Genomic DNA, 12,253 nt, shown 5'->3' on the forward strand with positions numbered 1-12,253 from the left:
GGCCTGTGAACCACACGATCGCAGTTCGCGGTTCGATTCCCAGTCAGGGCACATGCCTGGGTTGCAGGCCAGTTCCCAGCAGGGGACTCAAGAGAGGCAACCACACATTGATGTTTCTCTCCTTCTCTCCTTCCCTTCCTCTCTAAAATAAATAAATAAAATCTTTAAAAAAATGAGCAAAGGACCTGAACAGGAACTTCTCCAAGGAGGACATATAGAGTGTCCAGAGACATATGAAAGGATGCTCAGCCTCACTAGCCATCAGAGAGATGCAAATTAAAACCACAATGAGACACCACTTCACACCAGTCAGAATGCCCGTCATAACCAAATCAACAAACAAGTGCTGGAGAGGCTGTGGGAAAAAGGGAACCCTAGTGCACTATTGGTGGGAATGCAGACTGGTGCAGCCACTGGGGAAAACAGAATGGAATTTTCTCAGAAAACTAAAAATGGAACTGCCTTTTGACTTGGCAATTCCACTGCTGGGATTATACCCTAAGAATCCTGAAAAACCAATTCAAAAGAACCCATGCACCTGAATGTTCATAGCAGCCTAATTCACAATAGCCAAGTATTGGAAGCAACTTAAGTGCCTATCAGTATATGAGTGGATCAAAAAATTATGGTATAGAGACTTCCGGCCAAGATGGAGGTGTAGGTAGACACACTGTGCCTCCCTGAACAACGAAAATAAGGCCAACAACAATTTAGAAACAAAATAACAACCAAAACTGAGAGAAAATTGAAGTCTGACTGTATGGAAGTCTGACAACCAAGGAGTTAAAATACACACATTCATCCAGACCGGTAGGTGGGGCGGAGTTGGGTGAAGGAGCTGAGGGGGGTCGTGGCACAGGAAGCAGTGACACTGGGCATGCAAGGCACCTCAGTTATGCAAGACGGCACCGGGCAGACCCTGGGTGCCCAGGCAGAGGCTGGCAGATCCCGGGCATGGGGTGGCAATGGGCAGACCCAGCGAGGCAGCAGTGGAGAAGTGGGGCACCATGCTCAAGGTGGCTGGCTGATGGGGCAGTGGTCCCACATTCACACGCAAAAAACTGGGGAGTGGGACAGATCGTGCAACCCAGGGTACTAGCACCTGGAAATAAAGCCTCAAAACACTGCTTGAACATACCTGTGGGCGTTGAGGTGCAGGGAGAGACTTCCAGCCTCACAAGAGAGTTCGTTGGAGAGACTCACAGGGTTCTAGAATGCACACAAGCCCACCCACACAGGAATCAGCACCAGAAAGGCCCAGTTTGCTTGGGAGAAGCGGCGGAAGGGACTGAGGTGCAACAGAGAGTGGAGCAAAGCACCGCTGACCCTCTCTGACCCCGCCCCCACATACAGCGTCACAACCCAGCAACATGGGTTGCCCTGCCCTGGTGAACAGCTAAGGCTCTGACCCTCATACACAATAGTTGTGACCAGACCAAAAAAAAAAAAAAAAGATGGCTCAAACAAAAGAACAGATCAAAGCCGCAGAGCCATTACTTCTAAGTGACCAAGAGATAGCCAACCTATCAGATGCACAGTTCAAAACACTGGTGATCAGGTTGCTCATAAAACTTGTTGATTTTAGTGACAAATTAGATGAAAAAAAAATGAAGGCTACACTAAGTGAAATGAAGGGAAATGCACAGGGAACCAACAGTGATGGGAAAAAAACTGGGACTCAAATCAATGGAGTGGACCAGAAGTAAGAAAGAAACATTCAACCAGAACAGAATGAAAAAAGAAGAATTCAAAAAAATGAGGAGAGGCTTAGGATCCTCCAGGACATCTTTAAACGTTCCAACATCCGAATTATAGGGGTACCAGAAGAGGAAGAGGAAGAGCAACAAGTGGAAAACTTATTTGAACAAATAATAAAGGAGAACTTCCCCAATCTGGCAAAGGCCATTAATAGACTTCCAGGAAGTCCAGGAAGCTCACAGAGTCCCAAAGAAGGTGGACCCAAACAGGAACACACCAAGGCACATCATAATTACATTAGCCAAGATTAAAGAAAGGAGAGAATCCTAGAAGCAGCAAAAGATAAGGAGACAGTCAGCTACAAAGGAGTTCCCATCAGACTGTCAGCTGATTTCTCAACAGAGACCTTGCAGGCAAAAAGGGGCTGGAAAGAAGTATTCCAAGTCATGAAAGAAAAGGACCTACATCCAAGATTGCTCTACCCAGCAAAGCTTTCATTTAGAATGGAAGGGCAGATAAAGTGCTTCTCAGATAAGATCAAATTCAAGGAGTTCATCATCACCAAGCCCTTATTACATGAAATGTTAAAGGGACTTACCTAAGAAAAAGAAGATAAAAAAGATGAAGAGTGAAAGGACAGCAAACTCACAGTTATTAACAACCACACTTAAAATAAAAACAAACTAAGGAAACAACTAGAATAGGAACAGAACCACAGAAATGAAGATCACATGGAGGGTTAGCAACAGGGCAGTGGGCGGAAGGTACAGAGAATAAGTAGCATAGATGGTAGGCAGAAAACAGATGGGGGGCAGGCAAGAATAGTATGGGAAATGTAAAAGCGAAAGAACTTGTGACACATGGACATGAACTAAAGGGGGGGAGTGTGGGTGGAAGAGGGTGTGCAGGGTGGAGGGGAATGAAGGGGGGATATGGGACACTGTAATAGCATAATCAATAAAATATATTTTAAAATTATGGTGTATTTACACAATGGAATACCATGCTTCAGAAAGAAAGAAGGAGCTTCTACCCTTCAATACAGCGTGGATGGATCTGGAGAGCATTATGGTAAGTGAAATAAGCCAGGCAGCAAAAGACAAATACCATATGATCTCACCTATAAGTGGAACATAATCAACAAGACAAACAAGATGTGACATATAACCAGAGGCATTAAAATAAAGAACAAACTGACAAAAACCGGAATGCATGGGGAGAGGATAACCAGGTGGAAAAGGGGAAGGGTCATCAAGGGACATGTATAAAGGACCCATGGACAAATTCAAAGGGAGGTAGGATTGAGGGAGGGAGGAAGGTGGGGATGTGTGGAGCTGCGGGGAGTAGTGGGGGGAAAATGGAAAGAAGTTAGACCCAAGGAAGCACACACCAAGGTACATCATAATTACATTACATGAGATTAAAGATAAGGGCAGAATCTTAAAAGCAGCGAGAGAAAAGGAGACAGTTACCTACAAAGGAATTCCCATAAGACTGTCAGCTGATCTCAAAAGAAACTTTGCAGGCAAGAAGGGGCTGGAAAGAAGTATTTGAAGTCATGAAAGTCAAGGACCTACAGCCTAGATTACTCTATCTGGCAAAGCTATCATTTGGAATGGAAGGGCAGATAAAGTGCTTCCCAGACAAGGTAAAGTTAAAGGAGTCATCATCACCAAGCCCTTATATGAAATGTTAAAGGGACTTATCTAAGAAATAGAAGAACAAAATTATGAACAGCAAAATGACCACAAACTCACAACTATCAACAATTGAACCTAAACAACAAAAACAAAAACTAAGCAAACATCCAGAACAAGAACAGAGTCAGAGAAATGGACATCATATGGAGGGTTATCAGTGGGGAGGGGGAAGGAGAGAAGGGGGGAAAGTACAGGGAATAAGAAGCAAAATTGGTAGGTACAAAATAGACAGGGGCAGGTTAAGAACAGTATGGGAAATAGAGAAGCCAAAGAACTTATATATATAATCCATGGACATGAACTAAGGGGAAGAATAATGCTGGAGGGTGGGGTGGGGGTACAGGATAGAGAGGGGATAAAGGGGAGAAAAAATTGGGACAACTGTAATAGCATAATGAATAAAATATACTTAAAAAAGCTACAAAACCACTGCACACTGGTCCAAATGGCCATCATTAACAAATCAACAAACAACAAGTGCTGGTGAGGTTGTGGAGAAAATGGTACCCTAATACAATGATGGTGGGAATGTAGACTGGTGCATACACTGTGGAAAACAATGGAATTTCCTCAGAAAACAAAATGGAACTGCTTTTTGACCTGGCAATTCCACTGTTGGGATTATACCCTAAGAATTCTGAAACACCTATTCAAAAGAACCTGTGCACCCATAGTTTCATAGCAGTATTATTTACAATAGCCGAGTGCTGAAAACAGCCTAAGTGCCCATCAGTAAGTGAGTTGATCAAAAAACTGCAGTGCATTTACACAATGGAATACTATGCAGCAGAAAGGAACTCCTACCTTTCATGACAGCATGGATGGAACCGGACAGTATAATGCTAAGTGAAATAAGCCAGGCAGTGAAAGACAGGTACCATATGATCTCACCTATAAGTGGAACCTAATCAACAAAACAAACAAAGGAGCAAAAAGAACCAAAGATGTGGAAATAAAGAACAAACTGACAGTAACTAGAGGGGAGAAGGGGGGGACGATTGGGGGAAGAAGGGTAGAGTCAAATCAAGGAACATGTACAAAGGACCCATGGACAAGGACAATGGGGTGGGGATTGTCTTCGAGAGCAGGGGTTGAATGGGGCAGGTGAGAGCAATGGAGTGAAAAATGGAGACAACTGTAACTGAACAACAATACAAAAAATAAAATGGTTAAAAATGGTAAAACGAACAAACAAACAAACAAACAAACAAAAAACAACCCTAGTTCCACCATTGACAACTGTGATGTGGTGCAAGATTCTTAACTTCTCTGAGCCTTAGTGTTCCCAAGTGTAAAGGAAGAATTACTTGGAATTATTGAACTGTGTCACATCTTCATCAAATACTACTGTTTCAATGAATTCCCAAGTTGTAATTTTCCTTAATACTTATTGGCAAGATGGAAGATAAAAAGAATTTTTGAAATGCCTTTTCCCTAAGACAAGAAATCCACATTTAGTATCTATTCAAATAAAAATAATGCTATAAAGCCCAGTCATACCCAAAATAAATATAATTAATTTATGATATCACAGTATTATTTCAGTTATTCATGCTGCATATCTTTGGAACATGTGTTGGTAGAGTACAAACAGGCCTTCCTCTCTGACATACTCTGTCTCAATCTGCTTTTGTACTCTGATAGCTGAATGTCACTTGAATGGTATACCTTTGACTTGGATGTTTTTACAGAGGATGAGCAGAAACAGCAAACCAGATGAACAAAACTGTAATGAAAAATGCTCAGAAAAATGATAAGGTGGAATGGGTCACCTTAGAGAGCAGTACATGGCTGTCACTGGAAGTATTGAAACAAAGTTTAGGAGGGTACCTATGAGCTTATGTACCTTAAGCCAGGGGTGATTCAGTGCTTCATAGACAGTGATCCTTTCAGCTGGATCCAGCATCAGCATGCGACGCACTAGGTCTTTGGCACTTTCAGAGATATGGCTCCACTGCCTTGGATTCATCTGAAGAGGTAGAAAGGAAAATGACAGTTATTTTCACTGAAAAGTAACATTCACTATTATTTAATATTCCTATACTGCTTCAATGTCATTGAAATTCTCAGAGAAAATAATAGAAATCTAATTCTAAAGGCTTGTTTTCTAAGAAAGAAGACAAATATAATTCTTTTGTTTTAGTTTCTCATTATGAGATTTTGTATCACTTAAGTATTCCTTACATATATTCTTATTGTTATATGTTATAATACTTTTACTAATGGAAAAATAGAATGTTTATGATTACAGTTTCTACCTCAAAAGGACTAGAATACTTTGACCTAAAAAATAAAAATAAACTTTAAAAATAAAAAATTTTAAAGAAGTATTTTTATATTTTGGTTGTAATTGGGATCAGCAGTAATTTTAAATCTATAACAAGTTATTAATAGGATATTTTGGTCACTGTATATCAATTTCAGTCTTTAGGGAAAAATATGCTGTTACCATAGATGTTATGAAATAACCAGTTCACTTGTATACTGCCCTCAGTAAAATTACTTTTGTCCTGTTTTTAGAGACAACTAAGCCACAAAGTAAACTAATTAAAGTCAAACAAAAAAAATTGAGCTGTTCAAAAGACTCAGGATTTATGAGAAGGGCTGTGGGTCTGTGAGGAAAAAAGCTGAAAGCTCCTGGAAAAGGGGCAAATCTGAGACCAGAAACCAGAAAAAAATGCAAAGGAATGTTTTGGGTTTGGGGTTGGGAAGGCAAGTAGGTCAGGGGAATAGAGATGGAGGAGGAGGATCTCATTCTCTATTTAATATCAGGAAGCTGACTGATCAGTAAGCTTCAGTGAGCTGCCTGATCCCAGGAACTTTAAGCAATGCTATGACTTTAACTTTCAAAGGGAGAAAGATGGATAATAAAGCCCATAACAATTTAAAATCAAATGAAATCACAACTTGCATTACAGTATATATGAAGCATTACAATTTGGTCAGCATTAGCCACTCCGCTTTGGCTAATGTGAGGCTTTGTACTTGTAGATGGGGAGTGAAAAATGTCTCCAGGTTAGGGAGGGGCTAGTGCTTAAAATTGGAGGATGTTCCATTTTCTTTTTCTAACAGGCAGAATTCCAAACGATAGTCACTTCTGCTTGTCAGAGCCCATTACAACAAATGCCATGAGGTTGTTAAAATATTGTCATCCTACTGAAATTGTGATCAACTGACCAGTTTGAAATAAGGAGGTGAGTGATTAAAGGGGAGTTAGATAGCCTTGTTCCCTGCTCCCCATACTAGAGCTGTTGTACTCTTGAAATTCTGAATGATTAGTTCTTGGGGAAGGGTTTGAGAAATCCTCTGACAGGGGTGGTAATATTTCTGGAGTATAGGTTGAGAAGTATACTTCCCATCCTTTTTTTTAAATTAAAATTAAAATTTAATTTTATTGTTGTATTGGGGAGCCAGATCTACGGTTTCCTCTTCCTTTGGCTCAAAAGAGTAGCTAAAACTATTTTGGGAGGTTGACTATATAAGGGGGGAACTAAACAAGGCTATAAAACAGTCACTTATTTATTGGGGGGGGTGGACTGGGATGGGAGTAAAAGACAGAAAACTGTTCTTGAACAATAATTAAATTAAAAAATAAAAATACAGTAAAGTAAAAGAAAACAAACAAACAAACAAACAAACAAACAAACAAAACAGTCACTTATTTAAATACAAAAGCCAGGCAGCTTAGACTTCTGCTGTGTAGATACCAACTGGCTACCTGTAGTAATGATAGAAGATGATAGTGTCCTTTATTAAAAAAAAAGTTAATTGAACAGGCTTATAGATACAAACTGAGGGGTGCCAGATGAGAGGGAGGTTAGGGGGCTGGGTGAAGAAGGTGAAGAAATTAAGAAATAAAAATTTGTAGAGCAGAGGGAGGGGAGGGGAGTAATGGGGAAAAGCAGGGGAAGGGACTATGTAGTGAAGCAGGCATCCGAGGGCCCCCTCAAGGGCATCCTGGGCTATACCGAGGACCAGGTTGTCTCCTGCGACTTTAACAGTGACACCCACTCCTCCACCTTCGATGCTGGGGCTGGCATTGTACTCAATGACCACTTTGTCAAGCTCATTTCCTGGTATGACAATGAATTTGGCTACAGCAACAGGGTGGTGGACCTTGTGGTCCACATGGCCTCCAAGGAGTAAGAGCCCCATGGACCACCAGCCCCAGCGACAGGAAGAGACCCTCAGCTACTGGGGAGTCCTTGCCCCAAATTGATCCCCCAACACACTGAGAATCCTGACCTCCAGTTTCCATCCTAGATCCCCTGAAGAGGGGAAAGGCTTAGGGAGCCCTGCCTTGTCATGTACCATCAATAAAGTTCATTGCACCCCCATCCCCCAAGAAAAAAGAGGATGCATGGGTATGGAAAATGGGGGGGATTGACACTGGGGGTGGGGGACGGGGGAGAGATGACTGTAACTGAACAACAATAAAAAAAACTGGTGGTTACAAAGTGGTCACGGGGATGTAAAATACAATGTAGGGAATATAGTTGATAGTATTCTAATAATTACGTATGGTGCCAGGTTGGTACTAGATTTATTGGGGGTGGGGAATCACTCCATAAATTATATAACCACCTAACCACTATGCTACATACTTGAAACTAATGTAAAATAATGCTGAATGTCAACCATAATTGAAAAAAAGTTAACTGAAATTAAATGTTAGAACATATTCCAGTTAAATAGTGTTTTCTCACATCCACTTTAAAAGAACAAGTAAGCTAGCAAATGAGGATAAAAAGTTAAACTAAAATAATTTAAGACCAGTAGTAGTTTATAAACTGTGACAACTGAAATGTACTACATTTAAAAGATACAGAAAATTTCTTCTCAATACCCATTGAGATCTAGGACTTTGTTAACAGTTCTTCTGTTAAGTACCCCCAAGGTGATAAAAGGATATTTTTGAGATCTGCTTAAAAAAACCTGGTAGTACGTGGAATATGGATAAAACAAGATGGGCTGCATGTTGCTAAGTATTGAAGCTAGGGGTTCATTATATTGTTTATCTCTACTGTTTTTATTTGTTTGAAATTTTTAATAAAAAAGTGTAAACATTAAGGACTGACGGAATCACAGCATACTATACTTAAAAAAATAAGATCCACCAGGTTCATCACTGATGATAGAGATGGATCTATACTTCAAACTGAGCTGCTGAAAACCTGGAGCTTTTGTGAGAAAAGCCATGAATAAAAGCAAGAGGTGAGGTTAGCCAAGTAAGAGCATGAACAAATTATTAACCTAAAGCTTTAAACCTTCAGGTACAGAAATTATGATATAGCTGCCACCATCCATCTGACTTACTATAATAAGAACAGGAAATTTTGAAATAATTTGACTTTTGTACATGTGTGAACAGTCCAAGTTTTTTTCCCAGAGAAACAAAAATAACTATTCAATGCCTTAAATATAGACAAAATCAAATACCAGAAGCAGTTGGAATGAAGCACACTGCCTTGGAAACAAGGAAGTTAGCAAATGAACAAACACAAAGGAAGAATTCTATTATTAGCAAATGCTTATAACTCAAAAAGGCAGGTGGGAGATTTTATTATATGGTACCTACGTCATAAGTCACTGTGAGGATAAAGTGAGTTAAATATAAGTATTTAGAACAGTTCATGGCACAAAGTAAGTACTACGTACAAGTTAGCTATCCTTGTTGCTAGTATTATTATTATTATGCTGATGCATTACTAATTGTGCTTATTTTCATGTTAGTATCTGTGATTTCACTTGGCAAAGTTCAACCACAAAGCCACAGTGTGCATTCCTGATAGCCATTCACAATTTCCAGGGATTGAAGGGGGATGATTACTTACAAGCAGTTTCGTGAGACACTGAGTTACCTTGAAAGACTGATTTTATTTCCCAGTGGTCAACTGACTCTAAGAGAAGCAGAAAAACCTATACTTAAAACATCTCTCTCTGTTAACAGAGTTTTGGCATATATCTTAACCCAAATAAAAGACAAACCTGTATGCCTTTATAAGCTGATGGTCTATAGGCAAAAAAAAAAAAAAGTATAAACCAGTCTTAACTACAGAAGCTTCAGTTTTGGCTTAAAAGAATAAGGCTGTTACTCTAAAATTATTTTGCCTTTCTTTTCTTTTTTCCAAGTGCGATATAAAATCCTAACATTACTGAAGAATTGAAAAGAAAATTTTAGGGACCTCATAGTTTTAGAGTCTAGTGTTATATAAATCCATGTGTTTGGTTTTATGTTGCTAGGCATGGCTGAAAATGAAACAGTAGTTCTGTTGAGTAGCAAGTACAGGTTTCAGTAAGAATGGGAGGAAAAAGAACTTCACCAACATCAGCCGCCCTGATCTAATACGCAGATATACTCCCCCATGTTTCCCATACACAGCATCATCCTATTCTGTCAGCCATATGTGGTGGGACGTGGCTAAACAGTTTAAGAGCTGGGGTAGTGAGGTCAACCTTAAGTTTGCTGATTTCCAAGAACTCCTTAGGTCTTTTTGGTATCACTATTCATAAAGTCAGTAATGACTTTTTACTTTTAAATAATGCAAGTAATAATACACTAATAAGAAGTTTGTAAATTGTACATGTGGTTTCCAATCCATATTAGCCAATGAAAAATATGAGTAAGTCACACCAAGATGGCTCCAAATTATATTATGGACTATAGTTGTGATATTGGCATTTAGTTGTTTATTCTGGAATGTAAATGGCAAATTTTTCAGCTGTGCTGGCTGACTACATAAAATACAATAAAGTGTGATAAAGCAAAAACAAATAAAGGTTGATAGACACTGAATATAAAATAATTACTCAAATTACCTGGATGAAATTTCCATTTTAACTTTATAAACTAAACCAAATGTTTAAAAAATTAAGACTGCTTTAAAAAATTACACAAAGAAGTTCACTTTCCAGATTAGCCTAAATAAATGAGTTTGGCCACCAGACAGTTAATAATACTTTTATTTTTTTAATTTAATCTTTATTATATTTTTCCATTACCATTTATCCCCCTTATACCTCCTCCCCCTGCAATCACCACACTATTGTCCATGTCCACGAGCCCTTTTTCCTTTTCCCTCAATCCCTACACCCCCTTATCCTCCCCCCACTATCTGTCATCTGTTCTCCATCTATGAATCTGTCTCTGTTTTGCTTGTTAGTTCAGTTTGTCCATCAGATTCCATATATGAGTGAAATCATATGGTGTTTGTCTTTCTCTGACTGGCTTATTTCACTTAGCATAATGTTCTCCAGGTTCATTCATATGTTGCAAAGGGTAAAATTTTCTTCTTTTTTATGACTGAGTAGAATTCTATTGTGTAAATATGCTAACACATACTTTTATATCTGGGTTCATGTCTGCCAAAAAAGAAACTTACTCAGGGTAAAATAAAAAGTCAAATTCTATCACAATGAATTCTAAGGATCATCCCAGTTTTTTCCCCTGAACTACAATTTTATTTGAAATCAGTAGGGCACTAACCAAACAATTTCTTTAACCTAGCTAAATGAGCAGTGTTTCTAGAATACATATTTGTGGATAAAGAATTCAATTTGTAGTAGATGCGGTTTGTGAATCTGAGGGCCCAGGACTCTTAAAAGAGTTGACTTGCACATGGGGGAAAGAGGGACATCTATTTGGTCTCTGGTTTTTACACTGTATGAAAGAGAACTAGGATCCCTGTTTTCTAGCCTAAACACAGAGATGGGATCTAAACAGGGCAGAGAGACTTTAGCTGTAGCACAGAGAAAAGGAAAAGGGAGGGGCAAGGTAATGGTTTTAAAGCCAGTCCCCTTTCTTCTACTTAGATGGCTGTTTAGCAGATAGTGACTCAGAAATTTACTTGTGGCCTATGTTGCCCACCAAGGCTAGTGGGTAAATGATGTAAGCAAAAAACTTTTCTGTGACTTGGTAAGTATGTGACAATCAATAAGCAATCCAAAGACAGTTACTTGAAAACACATTTTTCAGAATAATTTCATCTCAATGAAAAAAGTAAAACATTCATAATATATTACCTTATATTTTCCTTTAATAATGCCTTCAAACAATCGTTCCTTGGTTCCATAAAAAGGCAAACAACCACTTAGCAGGATAAAAAGGATCACACCACAACCCCAGACATCTACGGGTTTTCCATAAGGCTCTCTTTTGACAACTTCTGGGGCCATAAAATGAGGTGTTCCAACACGTCCTACATTTAGAACAACATCAAGGAAAAAACATTTACATTAAATGAGCTTGTTTCCCCATTTAAAAACTGAAAATAATACAACCATAACAGTCTGAATGAAAAGTTTAACAATATGAATATTCCCTCACTACCTCTGCCCCCTCCATAAAATCAGGTTTGCAGAAGGAAATGAATTATTTATCTAATCACTTCTAATATTAGTACTTCCTATTGAACTCAGTAGTACACAGCAAGTGTTTCTTGTTTCATGAGGCTGTTTAAATTTTCTAATTTTCACAAGTTAAAAAGTAAAAATAATATAGAACAGAGGCAATTGGAAGAGTCAGCAAGCAGAGTGTGGCTGCCTAGCAAAGAGCTGGGAAGGCCTGGCCTGGGCAGGGGCAGGGGCAGGGAGGGGATGGATGGCACAGGAGTGAGGAAACAATTTTTGGAGAAAAAGATTATTTTTAATTGCTGAATGGAAATTCTCAAATTAAAACTAATGCTGAGAACTTTAGAGTATGAACTTGAATCTGAAATCCTGTTTAGATTTTAGGTGTTGATTATAGCAATTAGTAATGATTGGTAATATTTTGTTGCAAGATTTTTAAAGTTTCCCTCTAATGTTAAATTTGAAGAGAACGAACACAAATACATGACATAAACCACAATCAGAAA

General features: G+C 38.9%; 1 protein-coding gene across 9 annotated transcripts in view; it reads right to left on the reverse strand.

Annotated features, from left to right (window-relative positions):
• CASK (calcium/calmodulin dependent serine protein kinase) overlaps positions 1-12,253 on the reverse strand; it is a 490,261-nt gene that overhangs the window by 156,678 nt on the left and 321,330 nt on the right. For all 9 annotated transcript variants that reach the window (XM_037165398.2, XM_037165406.2, XM_037165435.2 and 6 more), the window contains 2 exons: positions 11,421-11,596; positions 5,245-5,367 (listed from right to left, as the gene is read on the reverse strand). In XM_037165398.2, coding sequence (XP_037021293.1) covers positions 5,245-5,367; positions 11,421-11,596 — 299 coding nt within the window. The remainder of the gene's footprint in view (positions 1-5,244; positions 5,368-11,420; positions 11,597-12,253) is intronic.

This window comes from Artibeus jamaicensis, unplaced genomic scaffold (assembly GCF_021234435.1).
Source record: "Artibeus jamaicensis isolate MK-2021 breed Jamaican fruit bat unplaced genomic scaffold, CSHL_Jam_final contig_60, whole genome shotgun sequence".
Taxonomy (NCBI): domain Eukaryota; kingdom Metazoa; phylum Chordata; class Mammalia; order Chiroptera; family Phyllostomidae; genus Artibeus; species Artibeus jamaicensis.